Source organism: Grammomys surdaster, unplaced genomic scaffold, assembly GCF_004785775.1.
Source record: "Grammomys surdaster isolate TR1022 unplaced genomic scaffold, NIH_TR_1.0 135, whole genome shotgun sequence".
Taxonomy (NCBI): domain Eukaryota; kingdom Metazoa; phylum Chordata; class Mammalia; order Rodentia; family Muridae; genus Grammomys; species Grammomys surdaster.
This window is the reverse complement of record NW_021604593.1, coordinates 1,976,545-2,004,101: the sequence shown is the minus strand read 5'-3', so window position 1 is coordinate 2,004,101 and position 27,557 is coordinate 1,976,545. Positions and strand designations below refer to the sequence as shown.

At 45.8% G+C, this 27,557-nt stretch overlaps 2 protein-coding genes across 2 annotated transcripts in view; one reads left to right on the top strand and one right to left on the bottom strand.

Moving 5' to 3' along the window:
* Positions 1-19,402, top strand: part of Ctnna1 (catenin alpha 1) — a 123,042-nt gene extending 103,640 nt beyond the window's left edge. The window contains exons 11-18 of the mRNA XM_028762672.1: positions 3,209-3,365; positions 7,821-8,021; positions 8,558-8,709; positions 14,309-14,419; positions 15,514-15,695; positions 15,844-15,949; positions 17,280-17,414; positions 18,246-19,402. Coding sequence (XP_028618505.1) covers positions 3,209-3,365; positions 7,821-8,021; positions 8,558-8,709; positions 14,309-14,419; positions 15,514-15,695; positions 15,844-15,949; positions 17,280-17,414; positions 18,246-18,533 — 1,332 coding nt within the window. The 3' untranslated portion in view covers positions 18,534-19,402. The remainder of the gene's footprint in view (positions 1-3,208; positions 3,366-7,820; positions 8,022-8,557; positions 8,710-14,308; positions 14,420-15,513; positions 15,696-15,843; positions 15,950-17,279; positions 17,415-18,245) is intronic.
* A 6,924-nt stretch (positions 19,403-26,326) lies between these two features.
* Positions 26,327-27,557, bottom strand: part of Sil1 (SIL1 nucleotide exchange factor) — a 229,223-nt gene continuing 227,992 nt past the window's right edge. Inside the window, exon 10 of the mRNA XM_028762720.1 lies at positions 26,327-26,837. Within this exon, the coding sequence (XP_028618553.1) occupies positions 26,481-26,837 (357 nt within the window). The 3' untranslated portion in view covers positions 26,327-26,480. The remainder of the gene's footprint in view (positions 26,838-27,557) is intronic.

Here is a 27,557-nt window from a genome sequence, read left to right as displayed (position 1 = left end):
TTCCTTTTAAAAAGGGGGTTTTAAATAGAAATCCTGATACAAATAAACCACAGATTGAAAATTTTAAGTATCATTTTCTTTTTATCATATGTTATTGCCTCCTTGCCTTTAATTTAAAATGCATAGGAGAGGGTCATCAAGATGGCTCAGTTCTGCCATGACTGATTACCTTCGTCCACCTCCAGGACTTACCTGGTGATTAGGAGAGAGCAGACTTCAACAAGTTCCTGTGTTCTTCACGCATGCATTGTTGTGTGCATGTGTGTATTACACAGGTGTCTGACCAGCCTATGCACGGTTGTGACACACTTGTCATAAAGTAACTAGTCTACTTTGCTGACGTGCCTTATACAGATAATAGTAACCTCATTGGACCAGCCAATGAAGCAAAGGCTAAGAGTTTCTGTTTAATAGTGACCCTTGGAAAGATGTAATTGGGTTGGGCTAAGGGTATGGGATGGCTATAAGTACATAAAGCAACTAATACTTTTTTCTTTCTTCTTTTCCCCCTACTTTATTGGTGTGTGCGTACATATGTTGCGTGTACTCATGGTGTGAGGATAGAGGACAGCTTGTGAGAATTGTTTCTCTTCTACCACTATATGTGTCACAGGGACTGAACTCTGGTTCATCAGGCTTGTCAGCAAGCAACTGTTACCTGCTGAGTCCTTACTGGCCCCAGCTAGTGCTTGTGAATATTCAGTGTATTTGCCTCCTGCCACTCAGATCTCTAAGCAATCTTAAATCATGTTTTTCTACTTTTCCAGGTAGAGAATGCTTACAGCATAGTCTAAGAGTTAGGTTAACCTCTCTCTGCATGTCCTGTCAACCTGGCAGTAGACATAGACCAAAGGGGACAAGCAGAGGAACAGTGATAATGTACCAGAAGTCTCAGGGATGGGGTTTCTGTCCCTTGGCTCTCTTATGTGAAAGCACTCAAGCCATCTATGATGAACCAGTTGTAAAGCCTGCCTTCTGATAAACATCTCGCCAGCTTTATACAGTCATAAAATTTTCCAGTGACTTATTGCCATGAGATAATAAATACAGTAGATTGGATGACCAAATTGTATGAAATAATTTTGAGTAGATATCTAAAGATTGGACTTTCTTCCCCTCAAGTTTGCCATTTTATCCTTCCAACACTTTAATATCTTTAGTTCTCCATTTCATTTTAAAATGCTTGAAAAGCGACAATGCTTCCACATATCTGCAGAAACAGATGGTAACATACGCCGATCACACCTACCAAGAGTATTTATATAAATGATCTTAAAGCCTAGGGAAAAAAGAATCACAGGGAGAGTCTAGTCAATGCTAATGAACGCTGGAGTTGATGAACCTTGTGACTTGGCCCGTGTCATAGCATGAAGCCCACCACACAAAGCTTCATTTCTCTCCTTCCCAGTTTCTCTTAAGATGGACCTCAGGACTGAATTTTAGACACAGGACCCAGACCACACTTGGCATTAGGGATGTGCCCTGAGTAAAAGGTGATTATTCTTTGTGTGTGTAGAGCGGGGCATCTTCAGTATTGGCAGATACAAGCTGGACCATGTGGGCTGTTTATCTTTGTTCTCTTAAGTTAGTTCTAGTTACCTAGATAAACCGGAAGAGACTCCACTGGCATGTCTGATGGCTTTTCTCATGCACTTACTGACCTTTCTGTACATCTTTTGAAGAACGAACTCTTGAGATCTTTTCACAGACTCACTGATTGCAGTGAATAACGAATAGTAAGAAAATGAATGTGAAGGCAGACAGCAGAAACGATGAAGAGAGATGGTTAAAATGCTGTATAAAGCGGATGGGCTGGGGCTGGGGGCACAGGTCAGTTAAGAGCATGGACCATACTCAAAAGGGACTGGGTTTGTTTTGCAGCACCCATGTTGACAAACTATTGGCAATTATAGTCTCCCTAGGCCATGTTTAGAAACTAGGAATTGAAGAAAAACTCCCTCGGTGTATGTTGTCTGAAGAGTGAAAGTGGGTAACATTGTACTCCATGGCTCACACTAGACTAGGTGCTTTCCCTGGAGACGAGAAGGAAAACAGTGCTGTGCACCCTTGCCACTTGTTATTTTTTGGAGTAGGGAAATACTTTAGTAGTTACTAGAAGATGCAGTGTGGAGAGAAGAGGAACATGGAGTGTTGATTCCCAATTACTAATATAATTGGAGCTTCTTTTTGGGACTAAAAAAAAAATAGTAGAACTGAGTGCATTATCATTGTGACTGTATTAATTGTCATTGAATTTTACACTTCAAATGGATGAATTATAAATTGTATCTCAATAAAATGTTTGTGTATGTGCATGCTGTGCTGAGGCTGGAATTTAGAGCCCTGCCCATACTTGGTAAGCTTTTTGCCAGGCGGCTATGTCCCCAGTCCTAGATTCTTGCTTATATGTAGCAGACTATATGCTTTTCTGTGGAATTTTTATATGTCAAAGATACCTCTGTTAAAATGACAAAGGGAAAAGAGTCCTTGGAATCGGAATACAGTACCTTTATCATGAATGAATTCCATTAAGTTTGGCATTTGGTACTGGGCATTATGCATTATTGGACATTATTGCTACTTCTGTAATAGTGATCGATAACTGAGATGAGTCTAAATACCCCCACAGTAGGAAAGTAATATACCTATAAAATGGAATGATAATGTTTTAATATATACTTAATGATGTTGAATATTTAAAAGAAGGAAATAGCATAGTTAATTATATGTAGCATATAATTTTAATTATGTAATTTTTGATGGTACATTTCTATGAATGAATGTTTTAAAAAACTGGAATTTAATGTCAAAAATTACAGAATTGGGGGCTATTCAGTAGTAGTAGTTAAGTACTGGCTATTCTTCCAGAGGTCCTGAGTTCAATACCCAGCAACCACATAGTAGCTCAAAACCATCTGTAATGGGATTCAGTGTCCTCTTCTGGTGTGTCAGCCACAGTGTACTCATATACATAAAATAAATAAATTTAGAGGAAAAAGTTACAGAATTGCCTTCACAAATTGGCTAATGAGAAGGGAGCTTTCACTTATTTTATAATTGCCTGGCATTCTCAAACGTCTGAGGCCTGCTGTTCAGTATTTCCTCTGTACGCCCTGGGGTGAGCACATGGTGTCCTGTTTGACCATGTGATTGGTTTGCGCGGCTCTGATGGCTTGAGTTATGTACATTACTTTACTGTCTCCTGCAGGTTATCAATGCTGCATTGGCTTTAGCAGCAAAGCCACAGAGTAAACTGGCCCAAGAGAACATGGATCTTTTTAAAGAGCAGTGGGAGAAGCAGGTCCGTGTTCTCACAGACGCTGTTGACGACATTACTTCCATTGATGACTTCTTGGCTGTCTCAGGTAATGAACTGGTCCTGAAATGGCATGTAGAATATAATTACAGACAAAACACTTAAAATCTGGACAAGGGGACTCTATCAATAACATGCTGGTTTCCAGTTTTACAAAGTTCTACACTTGTGTCCTGTGCAGGGGGAGTTGGACCTGGAGCACTTTCCCTCATGGTGGAGCTGGTGTCCATCCTGGAAGAATTAGTTATTGGGCTAGCAAAACTTTTCACTGCTGGTGTAGACTGTGGCCCTCTGTCTATGACCTGTGTGTCATATAACAGTCTACCCATTTTGATACTTTAGTATGCCTATGTCCTGGTGTCACCAGTCACTTGTAATGAGCCTGTGAAACTCAGGGGATGAGCCTCTCAGCCCTCTCAGCTAGTTTGTTGTAGAGAATTCTCTTTCCCTTCTTGGAAAGCTTCTGTCTCTGAAGCGACCATACTTTCACTGACTACTTTCCCAAAGATTGCGTCTGTATGATGCGCAGATAGAAAACAGAGGAAATATTTAAGTGCCATTTAATTATGAACCTGCAAAAGATAAATCTGGGTAATTCGCCTCACAAAAACAGTTGATTTCATTATATAAACATAAACTGGTAATGACATAGTAAATTGCATTCATATATAGAACATGTCTGTCAAATGCAATTCAGTGTTTAGCTCACAGAAATAAATTTTAATCCTATCTCCTTAGAGTTGAGTAACACTAAATGCATTTTCCACTTAACATGGACTCTGTTGCCCCTGGCTGTGTTGTCTTCTTGGAAATGCCAGCTTCCTGGGGCTAGTGGCTGTGGGCGGATTGAGTGACTGGGTTCTTGTAGAGCTGAAACTACCTGTCACTCCAGGGAACCACAGGCTGGAATGTGGACGGTGTGAGTGGCAATGGGGCTTGAAAGAGAAGCAGGGCTTAAGAACATGCACAGCACAGTCCTCCAGCAGTGACCTATATAGAGGGACGCTGTGTTCTGCATACCAATGCCTTCCTGGCTTTGCATGTCCTCCTTGAGGTGGTAGCTTTGGCTTAACTTGAGAAAGCCTGGTGCAGGCTGTTTAGCTGCAGGAAGACAGGGTAAACAGTGTTGCTGCTGGACTGCCAAATTGCAGATGCTGCTACTTTAAAACAAAAAAATTCATTTGCGAGCACATTGTTGCAAGTGCCAAAAATGCAGCAATGGGCCTTTTTGGGAAATCTTGCCCTTCTGTTGTTTTTCCCAATGAAATATGGAATTATTCTTTTTCATAGGCTTAGGGAAAAACATTCTACCTTCATAGCACATTTTTAAGCAAACAACAAATTTGGAAATCTAAATGCAAAGTCCCCTCTGGATAAATACTACATTCTTACAGTTTTTTTTTTCTTTTTTAAATTAAAGTGGATATGTTTATTGAGTTTAGACTCAAGGGATTTTCATTTTTTCTTACAGTAAAGTAAAATATAATAAAATAAAAATTTTCTCATACAACATTTTTCAAATCAGACTACAAAAGGGATTAAGTAACAGCATTAAGTGGGACCCAGACAGGATTTTTTAAGGTTATTTAATAAAAAAAACAGAAGACCAGTAAAGAGAAATTAAATTCTTTAGCAGATCCACTTTTATCTAGTGAATAGGTTCGGCATTTTTGTAAATAAATGAGTTTAAGAGAGGGCTGACTTAGTGCAAAGCAATTGAGCCAGTTTCTATTTAGTGAATTCAAGCATAGAATTGTTCTCTTGAAGAGAGCGTCCAAATTGTGTATGTCTGCCCCTTCTGTGTTTTCTGGTTGTTCTGTCATAGGCTTGCTGAAGGATACAAGTGATGAGTAATGCAAGGGAGGAGGTACAGGGCCGAGCAGGTGTCGGGGCGAGTCCTAGTAGAGCAGGCAGTTAATTTATAGTGCTCAGATGTATGGTGACTTCCCTTCCTTTGTAGTCCATCAGTAGCTAATGGTGAGCCTGTGAGCCCTCCCCACTCATGATTGACTCTTGATAGGCCCAGTGCAGGCCGCTGCTACCATTGAGTTCTTATTGTAATGGCTATCATAGCCAGAAGATTTCACGGGCCTTTTCTATATCTTCTGGCTAGTGCATTCTTTGAGTCTCTTCTTCCATGATGTTCACCAAGCCTTAGAAGGGTTGAATGAGCGTCCTGTGTGGGGCTGAGCACTGGATCATCCCTTATTCTCACTGTCGCGAGCAACAGAGTGCTCACTATTGTTGATTGCAAGAAAAGGTCTCTGAGGTTGAGTACCATTCTTCTGTGAGTATAAACAAGTGTTGGAGGCCACAATATGACATCAGTTTAACTAAACCTTAGTAAGTCCCTCTGGGGACCAGACCTCCCCAGCAATGGGTGTGACTGGGTTTGCATTGCCATTTCCCCTTTTCCATCTAAGCCCCAGCCTGTGGGTGGAGCTGCCCAGTTAGGATGGGTCTTCCCACCTCACTTAACCTAAACTAAGCAGTTCCTCATAGGTGTGCACATAGGCTAGTCTGCTTCCTGAGTCTAGATCCCTTCGAGTTGACAGTATTAACCCTCATTAAAAATGTTTGTTTATTCTGTGCCGTCTGATTTTCATACAAAAGGATTTTTACGCTTTTTTTAAATTTTATAATAAAATTAGCAAAACTGTAGGCTAGAATTTCTCTTTAAAGGAAGGAAACAGTACTTGAGATAGCTGCTTGGTGACTAGAGAGAATATTAGTGGTTTGGTTTTTTTTGTTGTTGTTTTTAGGGTTTTTTTTTTTTTTTTTTTTTTTTTTTTTGCTTGTTTTTTTCTTGCTGATGTGAAAAGCAATTTAGGAGAGAAAAAGGTCTACAGCTCAACAGTATAGTTTGCTATGGTAGGATTGTCCTGGCAGCTAGGCACTCTATGTGTGTAACCAGGAAGCAGAGGGAGTAATTGGACTTAACCTCCACCTCCCCCACAACAGGCTTTTGTTTTTTCTGTGTAACCCTGAGTGTCCCAGAACTCTCATTGTAGACCGGATCCATCTGCCTCCGGAATGCTGAGATAAAAGGCATGTGCCTTGGGAATGGTGCTGCCCGCAGTAGGTAAACTTGCCACCTCACAGGCATGCCCGGAGGCTGTCTCACATGTCAGATTTCCTGAGGTTAACAGTCACGGTCAGCTTCTTTACTTCCTTTGTTGTTTCATACCTTCTCTGCTTGTGACCACAGATGAGGAAAAAATATGTATGAATTTAATAAAATTGAGGTTTTTTTTTTTTTAAACATAGGTATCTAGATGATGTTTTTTATAGAATACATCACTGAGTCTGATGTATTAACATCCTCTAAAGTATTAGCCACTCAAAAACAATACGAGCTCTAAATACTACGAAAACCGCTGGATTGCAGGGTTTGGTTTTTTTTTTAAATTAGAGTCTATTCTTTCCTTTTGACTTTCCCACCTTTACAATACAAGATATGTCTTCCACAGTAATCTTTGACTCAGAAAAGGTAGTTTCAACATTAAGACCTTGAATGACGGCAGGCTTCGTATACATTTGTTTAGTTAGCATGTAAGTAATTTGGATTTAAAAGATGCTTATGATGATGTTGAAGTCTTCCCTCCCTCCCTCCCTCGTTTTGGTATACTCCTGGCCGCCATCCTGGAACTCTGTGTTGACCAGGCTGGCCTTCAACTCACAGAGATTTGCCTGCCTCTGCTTCGTGAGTGCTGGGATTAAAGGTGTGTGCCACTACCACCTGGCCTCAGTGTGCTTCTTAAAACAGATTGCATTTGCTCTGTTGGTTCTAACTCTTCTACAAGAACTAGAACTCTGCACCTGCTATGCCATATTCTGTTGTTGGCAGGATACCATGTCTTTAACTGACATAACTTCTAAGAGCTGTCATGTGTTCCAGGAAACAAGAAGTTGATGTTGCCACCCACTGTGGCCCTTTCTGTGTGCTGTATGTGTCTGCCTCTCACCCCTTGCTGGGTCTCCCCTACTGCATGGTGCCTGTGTGCAACTTGCAACTTGTTCCTCTTAGCACAGTTTCCTTGGCCCTGTGGCTTGTTATTACAGATGAGATTGAGAATACTTGCTCTGGGTTTCTGGAAACAGTGTCAGGCTTTGAAAGGAAATGGTGTAGGGTTTTCAAATCCAGCTGTGTGCCTAGTAGGAGCTTCTGGTCAATTTACCTGGAGTCAGTGACAGTCAGTGAAGAAGGAGTTCTTGAAGGTGGTGCGTGTGTTTGTATTACATATTCAGCATATGGGGTGCTCATACCGTGAGGTATGTTTGGAGGACAGAGGACACTTGCAAGAGTTGATTGGTTCAGTACTCTAGATTCAGGCCCCACCTTCCTGAATGCTAGCATGTAAACGGGTGCCATTGCCCAGCTCCTTCATAGAAAACCTGACACATGTGCTTGGCCCAATTTCTTCCTCAGTAATTGGAACATGCCGTGTCACCATGTCACCGTCCAGTAAAAGACCTGAGGTCTCATTCATATTTTTGTCCACAGAGAACCACATTTTGGAAGATGTGAACAAGTGTGTTATTGCTCTCCAAGAGAAAGACGTGGATGCACTGGATCGCACTGCTGGTGCCATTCGAGGCCGGGCAGCCCGAGTCATCCATGTAGTCACCTCAGAGATGGACAACTATGAGCCAGGAGTTTACACAGAAAAGGTTCTGGAAGCCACCAAACTCCTCTCCAACACAGGTCTGAGGACTATTCCCCCTCCTAGGGTTTCCCTGGTCCCCACCATGGCTGGCTCCAACAGGCTATCCTCTCGTTCCAAATACCGGGGATTGCACACACACAGCTTTTACACACACTGAGTGGCTCCATGTACTACTGAGAAATTGGCTGTTAGACAGCTCGAGAGCACATTCCTTTTAGGTGTCTAAGATAAACTTCTGAGTTGTCTCCTGCTAGTGAATGCATATAACATCAGGGTTGGTCCCTCCCCCTGCAGTGTTAGGGATTGAACCCAGAACCTCTTACATGGCAGGTAAGCACCTCACCAGTAAACTACTACCCCAGCCTGCTGTAGTGCCCATTCTTAGGTCTCAAAGTCATTAGTATCATTTCAGGTTCTCAACCACCCAGTCCTAGTTCACAGAATCCAGTGAGAAGATGCTTGAGTCCTTGTAGAATCAGAGGCTCTTTGTCATGACCTTGACTGTCCAAGGATTCAGGAAAAGGTTGGTGGAGTGCCATCTGCATAGTATGACCTGTCTTCCTTGTCTCTTTAGTCATGCCACGTTTCACTGAGCAAGTGGAAGCAGCTGTGGAAGCCCTGAGCTCAGACCCAGCCCAGCCCATGGATGAGAATGAGTTCATCGATGCCTCCCGCCTGGTGTACGATGGCATCCGGGACATCCGGAAGGCGGTGCTGATGATAAGGGTGAAGAACCACAGTCTAGACATCTTTCTTTGTTTTTAAAGATTTTATTTATTTGTATGTATGTATGTATGTATGTATGTATGTATGTATGTATGTATGTATTTGAATGCTCTGTTTTCATGCACACCAGAAGAGGGCATCAGATCCCATTACAGATGGCTGTGAGCCACCATGTGTTTGCTGGGAATTGAACTCAGGACCTCTGGAAGAGCAGTCAGTGCTTTTAACATCTGAAGCATCTTTCCATCCCTTCCAGACATTTTAACAGCTTCTTTATCATTTGCTAACTTTAGCAATGTGTCATTCTGAAACCAGTAAACACAGTGGCAGTATATTAAATCAATGGATCTCAGAGCTGTTAGAGTGAGATAGAACCCAAACATGGGCCAAAAAAAGAAATCTAACGTGAGTTGGGCTTGATGAATTAATTTAGGGAATTTAGTTGAATAAACATAGAATAGTTTGAGTTACAGGAGGAGCTATGAAAAATGATGTATTAAATTTCAGAGAACATTTTCTTAAGGTAGGTAAAGTTAATGTACTTCTGCCCAAAAGGAACACTCCATTCTTTGAAGGGAAACCCAGGCAGGAGGTTAGAATCTCTGTTGAGGATAAAGAGCCCCACAAGTGGCAGCCCTCGTGATGTTCCATGGCTCATGGCCAAGTGGAAGTACTACTACTAGGTCTTATGTGACCCATCTCAGAAAGTCCTTAGACCTCCCTGTGAACAAAGGGTGGGGGGGGTCCTGAATCTGCAGTTCCTCTATCAAACATGTCCTGGGCCCGGATCTCACAAACTGCCTTTTTTCTTTTTTTTTTATTAGTAACTTTTTTAAAAAAAATGTTAATCAAAGGCTTTTTAAGTTTGGTAATGCTCAATAACAAGATGCCCATACAATCAGAAGTGTACAATACCCAACCTAGATATACCAACTATCTTTGACTGGTGGAGACATGCAAACATCTGCCTCCATGTTCTCCCTGCCTCTCCCTCTCCCTCTCCCTCTCCCTCGCTCTCGCTCTCCCTCCCCCCCTCTCTGTCTCTCTCATCTCCTAGCTCCTCCTCCTCTCCTTACTCCTCCAACCTTAGCTCCTCCTACATATCACCCTTCCTGTTAAAATAAAACTTTTCTCTCAAAATACAATTAGAGCATAACTATACCAATTTGTATCTGTAAGGTACAAGATAGACCTAATACCCAGTCCATTATTTTGTTGACTAACCAGAACCTCTGTCATCTCTCCTAACTAAAAGACTTAGTTCCAGATCTGGCTTTTTTCTTGGCTTTAGAATGAATGTCAGCTGAAAACCATCCTCTTAAATCTTTTTCTCTCAAAGTAAATAGCTGGGACTGGCTATGAGACTATAAGTCTTCAACCCTGTCAGAAATCCAGAACGACTGAATTAACTGAAATTATGGGAAGCACAAAGCATAGCTTCTAAAACTTAGCCAATTTATAGAGACTGCTGAACACCTGGACAGTCCCTATACTACAAAACGTTGGAGCATCCGATCTTCAGCCTTCTGGCCCAGGGTCGTCTGACAGACCTAGTGATGCAGAATTATTAAGGGCTGATCACTCTGTCTTGGCAGATATAATCAGTCGACTCTTCCACAAGTGTGTCCTTTTCTGGACAGTAATTTGTAGATGAAAAGAGGCCATTCTTGCCTAGTGGCTGTCTCACCACAACTAGAGTAACTCCAAAGATGCTCAATTTCTTCTTAGAATCCAAGACAGGAAGCTGTCAGGAGCAGACAGGTCTCTAATCAGAATGAACATTAATCCAGAAATGTGTGTAACATCAATTCTGTGGACTTCTGACGTTTTGAAAACCAACTATCCATGTAAGGCAATCTGGACTGTTGTCTGTTAACTCCTCTCAGCTATTTCTAAGTATAGAAAACACTCTAACAATAAACTCAGAGCCATGAATTTGCTATAGGCCCTTAACCCACAGGCTAACCATCTCAAATCAACAAACTGCCATTTTTAACCCTGTCTACCTAGCCAGTAGAAGATGACCACAGTGTCAGTTGGGAACATGCTGGTTGTTGCTCTAAAGATATAAGATGGGGGCTCCCCGAGTCCTGCACCGCCTCTCCCCCATTCATTGCAGACCCCACAGAACAAGCATTTGTAATACGATTCCCACCTGCTACATTGCTTGAGCTTTGCCTGTGGTTTGATTAGTCAGTTGAGTTTCATTTATACCTTCATTGTTTTCTAATCAAACCTCCAAGACGGTAGGCAGGACGCCATCCCGTGGTTTTTTTGTTGTTGTTGTTGTTTGTTTTTTTGTTTTTGTTTTTTTGCTTTTGTTTTGTTTTGTTTTTGGTTTTTGGTTTTTCGAGACAAGGTTTCTCTGTGTAGCCCTGGCTGTCCTGGAACTCACTCTGTAGACCAGGCTGGCCTCGAACTCAGAAATCCACCTGCCTCTGCCTCCCAAGTGCTGGGATTAAAGGCGTGTGCCACCACTGCCCGGCTCATCCCGTTTTTTTTAACCCTATCTACCTAGCCAGCAGAAGCTAATACAGTGTCACTTGGGAACATGTTAAAGGCGTATTGCTTCCTCTTTGTATGAGGCATTGAAAAACTTAGTTTAAGCCCACCATTCTCTGGGTGAGGCAGCAAAGCTCCCCATCTGCCCAAGCACACTGGGAAGAGGAATGGTTGTGAGTGTGACTGGAAGATAGCAAAGACTTCCAGTCTTTCCAGTACTGTCCAAAGATGCTTTGGTGGGTAAAGGTGTCTGCTCTTTTGTGGCCTGAATTTGATCCTCAGGACCCACATGGCTAAAGAAGACTAACTCCTGCAAGTTGTCCTTAGAGTTCCAAGTTACTGCAGAAGTACTTTATCTCCTGTCATCTGGTCAGAATTATCCATGGCAGCTAGTGGCTATACTATGGTATTAATGGGTGCCAATGCTACATATACTCCAGCGATGCACACAGTTCTACTTCTGTGACTGGGTACCATGTTAAAGCCACTGAGAGCAGAGCTGCATAATGTTTCCCTAGGAGGTGATCCAGGCTAAGAGCCCCATTCTGAAGAAGCAGCCTGGGGACTATCTCTCTGATATGTAGTTTTCTTCTCTAAAAAAAAGGCTTTACTGGGGAGCTGGAGTGATGGCTCAGTGGCTAAAAGCACTGGCTGGTTTTTGGGAGTTTGAGCACCCACATAGTACCTCATAACATATGTACCTCAGGCCTAGGGAATCCCAAGCCTCTTCGTGCCTCCAGGGATGCCAGCCATGCATGAAGACAGAACTCCCATGCACAGAAAGTCAGTGTTTAAAAAATGGCTTTCTTGGATGAAATAGACAGGCAGTGTTTTCAGCCCAGGCCTGACACATAAATGACTGTTTCTTTTTTTTTTTTTTTTCAAAATATTTATTTATTTTTATTTATATGAGAACACTGTAGCTTTCTTCAGACACACACCAGAAGAGGGCATCGGATCCCATTACAGATGGTTGTGAGCCACCATGTGGTTGCTGGGAATTGAACTCAGAACCTCTGGAAGAGAAGTCAGTTTTCTTAACTGTTGAGCCATCTCTCCAGCCCCTAAATGACTGTTTCTTACTGTATTTAGTTCTATGCTGGGATGAAGAATGGCAGGCCCTTCCTCTTCTTCTGGGCCTCCAGGTGTGTGTATAGTGATAGACTCTCAGGGAAGGTACCCTTTCGTGCTGAAGTGGGCTTGGCAGGGAACCAGCAAAAATGAAGCTTTGAAGATGTCGGTGGTATAGTTAGTTTAGCCTGCGCACATGGCTCACTGATGATGATGTTGGTGCTATAGTTTAGTGTTAGCATGTGCACACACCGCTCACTGACCCCATCACTGCCTTTTATTCAACAGTCATCTTGGTTTTCTTGAGAAATGAGTCTCAATAATAAAACCAAGTATTCATTAACCTGAGCCAGGATTCCATCCTCAGCATACACATGCTCACAGGTTTCTCCTTGTTTGACTCTCACTAGTCCTTTAGGTTTCCAATGTCTTTGGTTGGCCCCACTTGTCGCTTTTCACTTAGCCCCTCAGGTCTTGGTTTTCTTTTTAAATTACTTTATTTTTATGTGCGCATGTATGGAGACCAGAGGACAACTTGTGGAAGTCAGTCCTCTCCTTCTACCATGTGGGTCCCAAGGATTGACCTCAGGTTCTTGGGCTTGGCAGCAAGTGCCTTTACCCACTCAGGCATCCCACCCTGATGTAAGGCCCCTAACCTAGTCTTCCTAGTCCCATCTCTCTGCCTGAAGTCTCTTAGCCCAGGGCATCCATGTCAGCCCAGCTTCTCTCATTGAACAGTCTGCTCTTCCAAACTCTCAGGGTGTCTGCATCACTTGTCCTGTCTCCCACTGCTCGTACCCTGGCTCAGTCACCTGAGCTGGGATCCAGCCAGTGAGCCAAGTTGTTCTTTTACTTCAGTTTACCCACACTCTCCCACCTGCATGCTGCCACTGCACTGCCTCCCAAGACCTTTGCCTGTTTTCAGTCACCATGACGGCTGTTTATTGTGCCAGTCACTTTGTGGTTAAGTCATATAGTTTACTCATTCTTTGCCTATTACTCCTGTTTGCTGTTAGAGAGGCGAGTGGGTGAGTGGAGAAGAGAAAAGAGTTGCTTTTCTTGGCAAGAACAATTCTTAGGACCCAGCTAGGCTCTGGAAAGCTCTGTAGACCAACACTACAGCAGTCTTTGGCGGGAGCTCAGAGGTGCTGAGCAGGACTCCAGAGTCACACACCTTCAGGACCTGTGTGGCTCTGTAGCACCTCGTGATCTTGCCTAGCACTGTGCCCGCTTCTCTAGCATTGACTCGACCTTCGCCTGTTAGACGCCAAGCTCATGCCATCTTCTCAGTGTATCTCACAGGACATGAGCATGGCCTGGCATAGGGCCTCGGAGAGGTGAGGCCTCACCGCCCTCCGGTCGCAGGCCAACCATCTGGGCCAACACCAACCCCGGCTGTTCTGCCTGCCGGCTCTTCTAATAACTGTGTCAAGTCAGTAGCTAAGCCAGAGAGGCTGGTCATCTGTGCAAAATACGGCTTTTACCTAATAACTACTGCAGGGAACTACACCAGTCAGTCCCTTTTGTCTTTGGTATGCACTGAACTCCCCTCTGCTATATTCTCTTGTCCTTTGATAACAATAAAATTAGACTTTAGGAATAACACATTGCTTTCTTTTATTCCTCAAAATAGCCTTTGGCACCCAAAGAGGAAGCCCAGCATTAATTTAATTAATTAGTGTAATTAATGTTCTTGTTGTCATAAAGTAAGCATTTATGAAATTGCTTTACGTTGTGTAAAAACATACCTTCTGTAAAGACTTGACCATGGATGGTTTTAACCTTCATGTGCAGATGTAGGTTCCTTGGGAAATTGTATTAAAAGTGAAATCGTGGTTATGACAAGCCTTGATTCAGAGGTCAGCCTGAACTCTAAGGCCTATGCGAGGAGCCTTCTTTACAAAGTGAGGTTGAGGAGGCTGCACACACTACTTTCTGGAGACCAGAGTTCTTACCCTGGGCCTCTCTATACTGTCACTCAGCCAGAAACATGGCTGTCTGGTTCATGGTCTTTGTTTGGCTGCAGACCCCCGAGGAGTTGGACGACTCTGACTTCGAGACTGAAGACTTTGATGTCAGAAGCAGAACAAGTGTCCAGACAGAAGATGACCAGCTAATAGCTGGCCAGAGCGCCCGGGTAAGGACACGGGCCTTGGTCCTCTGACTTGTTCTGGAGAGGTTTTCTGGCTCTATGAGGCCTGGCCCTTTTCTAGGATTTTGAACTATACTCAGAATGCCATTTTTCTGATCATTTTTTTTCCCTGTGGAGTACAACTAAAATTTCCTAAGTAATGGCAACTGCCGGTCACTTGTGGCTTCTACAAAATACCCTTCAGCTAGAAGCAGGGTAAGAACCCAGGGATCTGCAGCTGTACACTGGGCTGCCAGTTTATGGTACACCCCAAGTCAGGAAAGACTGAAGATCTATCTAGTCAGTATAACATTTGCTAAAAAGAATTTTTAAATGCTACTGCTCATTGCATTGAAAAACTGTAGGAATGTGCTCTTAAATTCATGGGCCTTTAAAAAATTACAACAAAGACCCACAAATAACATCCAAGAAAACCAGTCCTCACCATCACATTGGGGTCATTAAATCTCAGCTCATCAATTCAGTCCATGCTTTGGGAGGACGCCAAGATAGTCTCTAGGGAGTCTATTTTCTCACTCCATGGCAATCTATCTCAGAGCGTGGTCCTGCTGTAGACCTTCGTGGGTCATGAGTACTTGGAGAGTTGAGGATGGGGCGCAGGCCTATGGGCTTGAATTGGCAGCTAGTCTCCAATGTGCTTCTTGTTAGTTAGATGAGGTGTATTTTCCTCAGCAGATTTTCTGCCTGAATTCTCAGACTACCTCTAATGGGTCTTCCAAACTTGAAACTGTTGAAGTCCCCAACAGGAAGGGTTCCACCCATTCATGCCTTTTTCTCCTCTCCTGTTGCCACAGACAGCAGCAAATTTGAAACGTTTAAAGGAGTCAGACCCACACAGATGTGGTGGTCAAGCCTGCAACTTAGCTTCCCCTACTGTCCCCTATACATTCAGACATGAGTTTGGAAGTGGGTCAGAAATTTAGGCTGCAGTAAACTCCGACAAAAATGAGAAAATAGCCCTTCGAGCAAAATGAACCCATTAAAGGATTCTCCAACCTATGCTGTAGGTTGCTGTCAGAAGTCTTCCTGGCTAATGCACTGTGAGAACTTCATAAGAGGGGTTTGGCTTGTGGTTGTAGGCTATCATGGCTCAGCTTCCTCAGGAGCAAAAAGCAAAGATTGCAGAACAGGTGGCCAGCTTCCAGGAAGAAAAGAGCAAGCTGGACGCTGAAGTGTCCAAGTGGGATGATAGTGGCAATGACATCATTGTGCTGGCCAAGCAGATGTGCATGATCATGATGGAGATGACCGACTTCACCCGGTGAGCAGAGTGCACCCCGCACCCCGTACCCCGTACCCCGCAGCGAGAGGCTGAGCACTTCCCCAGGGCCCTGATGCTTTGTTGTAGACATCTTTTCTCTGCTTACCTCCAACTAGGAGAGGATTCATAGACCCTGTTCTCTTTTCAGAGGCAAAGGGCCACTCAAAAACACATCGGATGTGATCAGTGCTGCCAAGAAAATTGCTGAGGCAGGCTCCAGGATGGACAAGCTTGGCCGGACCATCGCAGACCACGTGAGTGATTCTCATGGGCCGCAGGTCACCTTTGAGAATTGCTCTAAGCTACTTGATTAATCCCAGCATACATTTCTAAGGGCTTCTCAACTCCTGTTTCTTTGACAAGTCTCTGGAGTTGGGTGTGTCTATCCTAAAACTTCCTATCACTTCATCCATAAAACCAGCCTCTACTGGGTTTTTGTTTGTTTTCAGTTTTAGGCAGAAGTAGATTCTGCTGCCCCTCCCCCCACAGGAACTGACGTATCCAAGCCTCTTGCTGGGGTTTCTGTGGAACTGGGAGCTCTGGGCGCTGTTACAGGCCAGTGCATCCAGCTGATGACAGCTTCTGTCTCCGCACTTGCTGCTGCAGACCTCCAGGAAGCCTCACAGTACTTCCCTGAGGCTTTTTTCTGGGTTGTGTGTTGTTCGAGTTCCAGGCTGCAGGATGGGTGGCATCTGTCTCTCATTACTCAAGCCAACATTTGGCAGCCATTCTTGACCACTCAGTAAAAAGCCTGTGGACAGTGTATTTTGACAACACCCGTTCTTCCTGTCTGAAATTAGTAGCTCCACTGATCTCTTACCTGCTTGGACCACTGCAGCCTATTCTTTCCTCTATTCTGCACACAGCCACCAACACTGTCATCATAAAATGCAAATCAGACTTGAATCTGTCCTGTTTCAGTGGCATCTTAGAAAAAATACAAAGCCTTCAGCATGGAGTATCTAGGCCATTTTATACCAGGATGCTTCTCCGTCACCTCCTCACTGGAAGAAGTGTCTGTGTAAAACCCTGGAGAGTGGCTATGTTTCCTTCTCTGAAGAAGCCTAAACACCCTGCAGAGCAGTCAGGGCAGAGGCTGCACTTGTTACTTTTTTTGGTAATCGTGTGTGCCTAAAGCGAGTGTCTGTTATCAGGGTTTGTCTTGTGTGTGCACCCTTGCTGAGCAGACAATGCCTTAGGCGATGAATTGTTTCTTTAATTTACATAGCTCAGAGTACATGACCAGGCCCTTGCTTGCTGATGCTTTCTCTCACGCTGTGGGGCCATGAGCTTCTCCCCTGGGGTGGAAACCTAGGCCCTGAGTGACTGAGTGGAAGGCTCAGAAAGTTTTGACTGCACAAGCCATGCAGTGATGCAGGAGGTAGGCTCTATGAGGGACTGGCCTGAGGTATATATAGTACCCCAGAGAACAGACACTTCCCCCTTCTCTGCCTGCCTTTTGCTTCGTCAGGGAGGGAGGAAGCATGCTAATACCCACAGGGAGCCTTTGAGGAATAACCCTGGAAGCGGGGTTTGTCTCAGTGGGTCTGGGAGAACTCAGTGCTGAGCTTCTTGTCTCCTCAGTGCCCAGACTCGGCCTGCAAGCAGGACCTGCTGGCCTACCTTCAGCGCATCGCTCTCTACTGCCACCAGCTCAACATCTGCAGCAAAGTCAAGGCTGAAGTACAGAACCTTGGTGGAGAGCTTGTTGTCTCTGGGGTAAGTGTCAGTAATGAGACGCGCTGGCCAGGCAGGGTTTGCGCGTGTGTGTAGCAGAAGTAGACTTCTGTCCCTCTACATTGCCCACTTAATCCAGACACGGAAGGTATAGGAAGCAGAACCCACCGGCCACACAGCATCTCTGCTGAACTACTCTTTGGCATGGTTGACATGGGCCAGTGACAGCTGGAACTATTACTAGGCCTAGTCTTTTTCTTTTGCTAGCTGTTCTTTGGAAAAGGGTGTTTTTATACCACCCCCCTCCCCCAAGAGTAATTAACCCTACTCAGAAATTACCAAAGAGAACTGTGCCCACTGCATCCTCAGTTTCTACCCACAGAGAGCAGAGTTGGAGCAGTTCATCAGGTGATAGTTCTGAGGTCCTCCTCTGTGGGCAGGAGGAGGAGGCATGTCTTTAGGTCTGATGAGAGCATATCTCCATATTTTCTAATGGGGGACAAGACGACCAAACCTGAAGTCCACAGAGTGGGAGTTCTGTGTTGCTGGGAAGTGGCCTGACATCGCAGCGTCCCTGCTGTTGTCCACGGCACCAGTGCTCTGCAGCCACTCAGCTCCAGCAAGAAAGCCCCCACCCAAGGATGTGGGGATGGTGAGGTGATTTTCTGTGTCATCACCTTTTCTTTTTAAAGGCAAGTATTTTCAGGCTACATGGATAAGAGCTGCCCTTGACAGCACAGTAAGAGGTGCCACACAGTGCTATAGTGACCTCGGCCCCTTGTCCTTAAGGAGATGAGGCCCTAGTTGGCGGGGCCAGGCCTGCATGCCTGCAGGGTCTAGTCAGGCTCGTCACCACTCGTCTGTTCCTTGTAGGTGGACAGCGCCATGTCCCTGATCCAGGCAGCCAAGAACTTGATGAATGCTGTTGTGCAGACAGTGAAAGCGTCCTACGTTGCTTCCACCAAATACCAGAAGTCACAGGGTATGGCATCCCTCAACCTTCCTGCTGTGTCATGGAAGATGAAGGCCCCTGAGAAAAAGCCCTTAGTGAAGAGAGAGAAGCAGGATGAGACGCAGACCAAGATTAAGCGGGCCTCTCAGAAGAAGCACGTGAACCCCGTGCAGGCCCTCAGTGAGTTCAAAGCCATGGACAGCATCTGAGCCTGCAGAATCCCATGGGGTCCTGAAAAATCAGTCAAATGCTTCACTCAAATGTATTTGCTAAGTAGAGAACACTGTTTGATTCCACAGGGAGGTAGCAGATCTCAAACTCAACCAGGTGGTGAATTTTGCAAGGACATTATTTGTGTTAAAGCTGGTTAGAAAAAAAAAGCTTTGAGAATTCAAAAATATATTTCTAGCTCTATTTTTATAAGCTTAATGGAAATAAAAGTTCTGTAACCAAAGAGCACCACATTAGCTTCTTGGTCCCATTGCTGAGTAGGTGCAAGTGTCTGCTTTCTAGGTAGGGGTGAGCGCCTGAGGGGAGAGGCTGCCTTTAGCTCTACCGTTGGGCAGTAAGGAATGAAATGACCAAAGGTGACCCAGGGTAAACCACGGGCCACCTTAAACAGTCTGGAGAAGGAAGGTACCTGAAGCCTCTTCTGAGGAATAATAGGAAACAATAAAACATAATGTATTACCCAGGAAATTGATTGCTTTCTTTATGAAGCAGACTGGGAATTAGGATGCGTGGCTAATCCAGTCACTAGTGTACTCTGCTGCGGGGCATTAATAGAGTTGCTTTTTTCAGGCTAGAATGTTGTGATGCTGTAATCAGAACATGCTCCCCCTGTTATTCCAGCTTGAAATGCAAATTCATCATGGGGATCACTTCTAATAATCGCAGTGTTTCCTGCTTTGGGCTGGCAAAGAGAGTGTTTGCTTAGGCAGTAATTTAGGCTCTACCTTACTTGTGATTACTATAGCAATTACCATAGCTACAAGATAAGATTTTACTGTCTTATTTAAATTTTATGAATCTGTCTTTTTTACACTAATTTTCCCAATAAAGTCCATTATGAACCAAGTCTAAGAAGCAGAAGTCGTCCTTTGCCTTCAAGAAGAATTAGACTTGTACCACTTGCCCCTCTGCCCAGGATGGTTGCCTAGTGAGGGAGGGAGAGACAGCAACTGTATCTCTAGGGAGGACCTCTTGGGCAATCCCGACCCAGGCAGGGTCAAGTCCTGTTCTGCACCCCAGCCTGAGGATTTTTATAACCACTCTTCAGGGTTCAAGTCAAAGCCATGGGCCCATCAGCCCAGCCTATCAACCATGACATGAGAATGGTGGACTCCACTCCCTAGCCTTGCCTCCTGTCCCTTCCTACTAGAAATTCCTTTTTGGAGCTTCCTAAAGAGATGGCTGTGGCCCTTGTCACCTTACTAGATTCTGTTGTGCCATTTCAGCCAGCTCTTACCTTGCTCCTTGTCAAGGTGACTGCCTTCCACAGTCAGACAGACTGATCCTTTGCTACCTTATCAGACCTGGGTAGGAGTGGTCCATGGGACACACTTCCTTACACACCTCCCTGCTGTGCCTTCCCTCCCTTGCCTGCCTGCTCCTCCCTCCGTCGATTTTCTGGTCTTACCCAAGATGCCTGGCTTTCAGTGACTGATACTGGTTTGTTATTGGCACTCTGCTTTTAAGCTTAATATTCTGAGATGTTCTCTTCTGGTCAGAGTGCACCCACTGTCTCTGGTCCCCATGCCTGAAGCCCCTCTCTAGTTCCCACCTTGTTTTACCAGTCACATTATTTTCTGGCTAAATAAGAAAATGAGACTACTTTAAAATGCATGCAAGGTCTCCAACTTGTGACCACCTCTGCACATTTCCCTGTGGCCCAAACCACCTATTACTTTTTAGCAAATGTTTCCCCCCCTCCCCCCAACTTGGCAGCTGCCTGCGGGTCACGATGTTACAGCCGGCAGAGATGAGGCTTGCTCAGGCGCCAGGCCAGGCCTTATTTCTGGTCACATGGGTGCTCCCCTCTGTACTGTGCTAGTGACTCGGACCTGTGTGCATGCATCCAGCAGGTGGGCTGCCTGTTAACAGCACCTCCCCGCCCTCTCTTTGCCTCCACAGCAACAGTCACCCTGCCCAAGTGAGCACAAATCTACAAGTGACTTCACACCACAAAAGCCAGAGTCCTCAGTAACGGCTGTGGCTTCTTGTCCCCATTCTATAACAGTCTGCACGCATCCCTGGCATTCTTTCAACCTGCCAAGTGCTTCCTGACTTTGCCTGTGCTGGCAGTTCCTAGGTGGAGTTCACATCCCCAGGCACCCCAGTGCTTTATTTCACACTTCTTCACACACCTCTTGTTTGAATGACCAAGACTAGGTCACTTGTTGCGTGTGCACCTAGGGAACTAGGTGGCCCATCACATCACAGCCACCACTGGACGTCACTGCAGTTCTTGTAGTTTTTAACAGATCTTGCCTCAAGTTGGTCAGAATAGCACAGGCCACCAACTATCTGCAGATAGGTGGAGAGTGACACCAACAGTGGTTTGTCAATCTTCACCTCAGCAGTGAAGTATGATGCCTGTGTGGCAGCGCTCAGGCCGCAGCCTTGGTTTGGGCCCTGAGCTTTGTTTGGCAGCACCTGTGACCTTTGGCCATGTAGCAACAAAATTGCTTCCCAGGCTTAACAACATTAAGTTCACAAGAGTTTCCAAGGTCTTTGTATCACGTTACCTCCACCTTCTTCAGGCCCTTGTGCTTTTTTTTTTTTTCAGCAAAACATAAACTCATCAGGAAATTGAGGGTCAATCCCATAAGAAATTTGCTTTTGTGACTGGGGTTGCTGGTGCCTTTTCTGTGCCCGTCTCAATTCTGGTTGTGAGTGTATAGTTCTTGGGCTTGGCCCGGTCTGCACTGTGATCGGCAGTTCACCAAGTGCCTGGAACTGGAAGAGGAAGAACGCTTGCTTCCAGTTGTGCTGCCATCAGCTCATCATCAAACATTCCCAAGTTCAGGCTCCACACGTCCACCTGTACCAGTAGGTCAGTCCCCAGTCACATCCTCAGTGGGCTTCCCAGCTCTGACACTGCCCCAGCAGAGGCCAAGGCCTGGCCACCTGCATCCCTGCCAGAGCTAAACAGCCTGGAGCACATAGATCAAGCCCTTTATCGGCCTGTGCACTTGCAGCCTTGTGTCTGAGACCGGGGCATCCCATCTGCATCCACACACTGCTGTCTAGGAGCCCATCTTTCCCATGCCTGTCACTTCCTGTCCTAGGAATAGTCTTGGCTGTGTCCTCTATGAAAATATTGGAGGTTATCGTAAAAAGCTAGCAACTGTAGAAACCCAGATGAAAATCTTGAAGCACTGTGTGTCCTATGGATCTCGTGATTCCACACAGAGCATGCAAGATGAGACTCACTGTGTGGGGTACTTTGTGAAGATCCCAAGGAGGTGCCAGTCCCTACCCCTTAACATCAGGATGCCGCACCCCCCTGTATTGTCTTACTCCTGAGCTGGATCAGGAAAGACTACTACTCTCAACCTGGTGAGCAAAGGACAGAAGTCCCTATAGTGTGTCACCTTCCTAGCCTGTCATGCTACTTTTCTGTTATGGCCTGCTCCCCTAGACTACCACACACAGTGACTGCAGGACACCCAGGTCCTCTTATTGACAGGGTCTGTGCATTCCACAGGCTGCCTCTGGCCTTCCTAATCACCCTCCTTCGTTTTGTGTTTTGGTCTCCAACTTAAGCTCTGCAGCACCCACTGCTCAGAACTTCCAGGGCAAAATAAACCTTCCACATGGGTCAGGGCCACCTCTCCTGAAGGAAGGAGCTGCTATGACCACCACCAGGGTCCTCATCTAGCCCTTAGCATGTCACCTCATATTTCTGCAGTGATCTTTTATCCCTGAGTCCTCAGGCTGTGGAAGAAGACACAGAGAGACAAAGCCTGTCATCCAACTCACCTGGCACTAAGCGACTCCAGCATCCCCCAGGTTCCAATCATCCCATGAGCTTTAGATGTACAGCATGCCTTCTCTAGACTTCTGTGGTCTCACATACTTCAGATTCCTACTTTCTCAGATTATTCTCGATACCTGTGGTGTTGCCATGGTGCAGGGCTCAGCTCTGGGTTCTGTTCTTCCTATCTGTCCCAACATGGCAGCCTCCAGGCCTGTGACACCCAAACAGTGCTTGCTGCTGAAATGTTCAGCGACAGGCCTTCCAGAGTGGGACTGGGAGAGGCCACACCTCTCTACTCCGCATCCTTTACCCTCTGTCACTGCCCCTGAGGGGACTCACAGGAGCCTTTTCTAGCTTCCACTGCCTTCTTGTCCCACAGGACCAACAGATGACATCAATGTTTTCTGACATTTTTGCTCACCTTAGGGAGATAGTTAGAACCCGACCTGTTGGTCGGCATTGCTGGATCTGACCATGTCAAACACTATAGAATGGTCCCTCCAGTTCTGTGCTTTGGTGGTTCCTGTCACTGCGGTGCTCACACATACTTTTAATGACATTAACATTTTCTGACCTACTTTATAACATTTTGAGATGCTCTCTGTCTCTGTGGCCCAAGATGGCCTGGCAGTCACTATGTAAACCAGGCAGACCTTGAATTTGAATGAGCCACCGTATCTGGAGTCTTCAATGACTGTCCCACGCTGACTGCAGTCCTGAACCAGAGCTGGGAAGAACAGCGTAGGATCTTCACGTTGTCTGTCATCCAGAGACAATGGATGTGAACAGCTTCCAGAGGACAGCATGGGCTGAGGGTCTTCCTTTTTCTTTTCTTTTTAAAAATTTAGGTTGGGGCTGGAGAAATGACTCAGTGGTTATGAGCCCTTGTTTGGGTTCAATCCCAGTACCCACTTGGTGGTTCACAGACATATATAACCTAGTTTTAGGATCCAACACCCATTTTTTGTTTTTTTTTGTTTTTTGTTTTTTACCTCAGCAGGCACCAGGCACACACATTATTCACAGACATACATGCAGGTAAAACATTCACATACATAAAATAAGATTTTAAAATAGAAACTAAAATATAAATTAGGTTGGAATTTACATATATTAAGACATACTCTTTCTGATGACATGGGAAAGTTATACACTTCCTTGTGGTATCCCAAGATAGTTTAAACACACCCTTTCCCTCTAGTGTTTCCTCTATAGAAATGAAAATCCTTGTCTGTTAGCCTTTGCATCAGTTATATTTGCATAGTACGTCAGGGACCACAGGGCCTTTGGGAAGCATGTATCCTCACGGGCATCCTTGCTGTTTTCAGTAGTGAGTAGAATTCCATTAGAGGGTGCACAGTTCCTCATTCCTCCCAGGTGGGACACTGGAACTGTTTCTAGGTTTTTGTTTTGTTGTTGTTTTAAGGTTTGAGTACACTGTCATTGTCTTCAGACACATCAGAAGAGAGCATCAGATCCCATTACAGATGGTTGAGCCAACATATGGTTACTAGGAACTGAACTCAGGACCTCTGGAAAAGCAGTCAGTGCTATTAATCACTGAGCCATCTCTGTAGCCCTCTAGTTTTGTTTTTTAAAACACACATTTTTATAGAAGCATCTGAATACAGACTTTTGTGTAAACAGATTTTTGCTTATCTCAAATAAACAGCTAGGAAGAAGGCTGTGTTCTATAAGAAGTAATGAACCACTGTAAGAGAAACTGTTCTTGACCAGCCTTGCCATTGTGCATTTCACCACCAGCAGCGACATTCAGTTGCTTTGTCTCTGGCACATGGCATCCTCAGGCTGTGTTTGGGTATAGGTGTGTGGCAGAGTGTGGTTTTATATGCATTTCTCTAACAACTAGGATGCTGAGCATGCCTGCGTGCTCCTCAGCCATCTCTATGTCTTTGGTGAAATGCTGTTCCAAATCTTGTCTTTTATTGGGTTGACTCTACAGATGGGCTTTGAGTATTTCTTTTTTTGTTTGTTTTTGTTTTTCGAGACAGGGTTTCTCTGTGTAGCCCTGGCTGTCCTGGAACTCACTCTGTAGACCAGGCTGGCCTCGAACTCAGAAATCTGCCTGCCTCTGCCTCCCAAGTGCTGGGATTAAAGGTGCGCCACCACTGCCCGACTGAGAATTTCTTAAATATTATGAATTCAAACCCTTTGTCAAATATGAGATTTACAAAGGATTTTTTTTTTTTTGCTTGTAGCTTTTTATTTTCTTAATTTCTTAGCAGAAGTTTTTGAGTCCAATTTGTGAGGTTTTTAAATTTCTGGCTGGTAAGTCCAGTGTCTTATCTAAGAACTCTTTGCCTGACTCTAGATCACAAAGATTTCCCTCCTATTTTCTTACAAAAGATTCAGATTTAGGTCTGAGATTGATCTCAAGGTGAATTTTGTGTTAGACGTGAGACACAGGGGTCTACAGAAGTCCAACTGCTACAGCACCATTTAGTGAAAAGACAGTCTTTCCTGCATGTTTGCGCCTTTGTCAAAAATCAGCTGGGTATAGTGGCACACGCCTTTAAGACTAAAGACTCTAGTGGTGGCACTCATGGCAATCCTTTCCGAGTCCCAGTCCAACCCCAGAGCTTGTAGGGTTCCCCGGGGATCAGTGTCTATGCTACTGGGGAGGCCTGGCTGGGCCTCTGCGCAGCTCCCCATTCTGGCCAGCCCTGTTCCAGCTTCCTCCTTCCTAAGATCCGCCCACAGACACTGCTAGCCACGTCTCTGAAGTGTCGCTTGACTTGGCCATGGCCAGGCTCCAGCATAGCCCTCCTGGACCACACCCACTTGTGGCTAAGGCAGCAGAGTCGTTTCTCCTGTGCCTGTTTCCTGTGACCACATGTGTGCCTTCCATAGTATGGTTGCAGTGTGTCAGCTCAGGCAGCACACAGGCTGAGGAATCCATCCCTCATTCCTCTGAAAAATGCACCACCACTGCCATAGGGCTTTAAGGCTAAAAGGCAGTGGTGCCCAATGGTTAGCAGCCTGAATTCTGATTCCCATAATGGAAACAGCCTTCCCAAAGCTTCCATCAGCTGTTGCCACATGACCACAGCTCATTGCTTCTTTATGGCTGCTGCGGGCAGAGGACTATGGAGAGGAAGACTCAAGAAAGGATTTGCAAGAAATGCTACCACCCACTTACCCTTTGTTTCTCTGGGTCTGTGAAGCTGAGATTTCTAAAACCCAGGCTGTTCAACAGTGACCTTCCCAACTGCCTTCCTGGGGCTGGGAGGGCTGTGAGGAGCCAGCAGGAGCCAGCCTTTGGTGCACTGGGAAAGACTGAAAAACAAACTCACCAGAATCCAAATCAGGAAAGCCCAGAGCTGGGGTTGCCATGGCAACTTGCAGCAGGCTCCCAGCCTGGCACTCGGTGTCGCTGGGGTGGGGGTCCAGACTTGCCAGGCTGGGTCTGCCCTTCTTTGGGCTAACCCTGGACACTGGAGGGGGCAAGAGCACAAGGCGGGGCATCTCTGCCCTGTTTAGTATCCAGCAGGTCTGCCTGGTCTGGGCATCCACTGTTAGCTGAAACAAGGTGACTTCTCTCCGAAATCAATACGCATGTATGGACTACCCTGTGTTTCCCCCACTCCCGTGTGGGCTGCAGCAACAAGGGCCTACTTGCTGCTTGGTGGATCGAGCAGTTCCACATGGAGACGCTCGCAGGCTTGGCCAGTGCCAGTGGCCTTTGGCCCAGTAGATGTTCAATGAGATGACCCTCATAGCTCGAGGTGGGCAGGGGACGGGGCAGGGGAGCTGGGTGCCCAGCACCATACAGTGCTTTACATGCAGCCCATGCTTTACTAATAGTAACCTGTTTATCTGAGAGGTTAATTGGCTTTCAAAGTGAAATAGCCAGAGATTGCCAACTCTTAGACCAGGCCTTTCTTGACCAGCATGTCACTAGAGGCCCATCACAGTGGCTCAGTGAACTACCCTCAGGCTCCCCAGGCATGGTGCCCAGTCACAGGGCTCAGCCTGATCTGACAGACACAAGAGACAGACCACAGTCTTCACGTCTCTGTTTAATGACCTAGCCAGCTCTGCCCAGATAAAGCTCATGCCCAGTAGGGAAGTCCGCCTCGTGGTTGACGTCCCTGAGGAGCCACTGGTCTCTCAGGAGCAGTGTCAGTCTAGCCCTGGTCTCAGCATGGCGGCCTCATCTTAGTTCCTTCATCAAGCTGTCGATGGAGGCCAGCAGCTCCCAGAAGTAGCCATCATCTTCGCCTTCTTGGAGTTCCAGGGAGGCCAGGGCTTGGTACTCTGCTTGGAGACTGCTTAGTGTCCTGCTCAGCTGGAGGTCCTGCCGGTAGCGATCCCGGCAGGTGGTCAGGAGGGCGCCCAGCGTCTGCAGCACCTTCTCCCGAGCATCATGTTCTGGAAGTGCCAGGAGCTGGGCGGTGATCTCACACCAGCCCTGTTCCCGAAGGCCTGGCAGGAGGTGCACCTGGCGGTACTGCTGCAGCTTCTCTGGGGATGAATCCTGGGTCAGCGCTGCCTCCTCCTCAGCAAACATCTGCACAGGCACGGTAGGGCGGAGAGAAGACAGCAGTCAGCTTGCACTGGGCTAGCTCTTCCTATTAGGAAATGCTCAGCTACTTTCTAGATGACTCTGGGACACTGGGGACATCCTGGGAGGCAACCAACTGGATTTGTGGCTTTTATATGCTCTCTCATCCATCTGTGTGTCTGTCTGTCTGCCCATTCATCCACTCATCAAAACCCCAGCACATACAGTGTCAGGTGCTGAGAAACCAAAATGGGGGCCCAGCCCTGCTCCCAGGATCTAGCAAGTGAGTGAGAATCCCTACCTACGGCTGAAGAGATGGCTTGCTGGGTGGCATGGATGGCACTTCTAGCTCCAGATGCCTGGCAACTCGAGTTTGGTCGCCAGAACCAAACACATGCATGTCCTACTGTCAGCACCTACACGAACAGGTTATGTACACACATACAGACACCACTACACACACTATCTTAAAAATTCCTAGATAGCATGACAGTTGGTACAGCATGGGGCCTAGGTTCAGATTCCTGCTTCAGGCCTGGAATGTGGTTCATGCCTGTGGTCCTAACACGTGAGAGCTGGAAGATGAAGAGGCTCCTGTTGCAGGATATTTGATCACACTGGGAACCCCAAGATGTGTTATTTACTGAGAAAACCTATTTCTAGTTGTAGTGTGGCTCCGCCTTAGCACACACCTTTAACCCCTCTGCAAAGAACAGAGACACACCC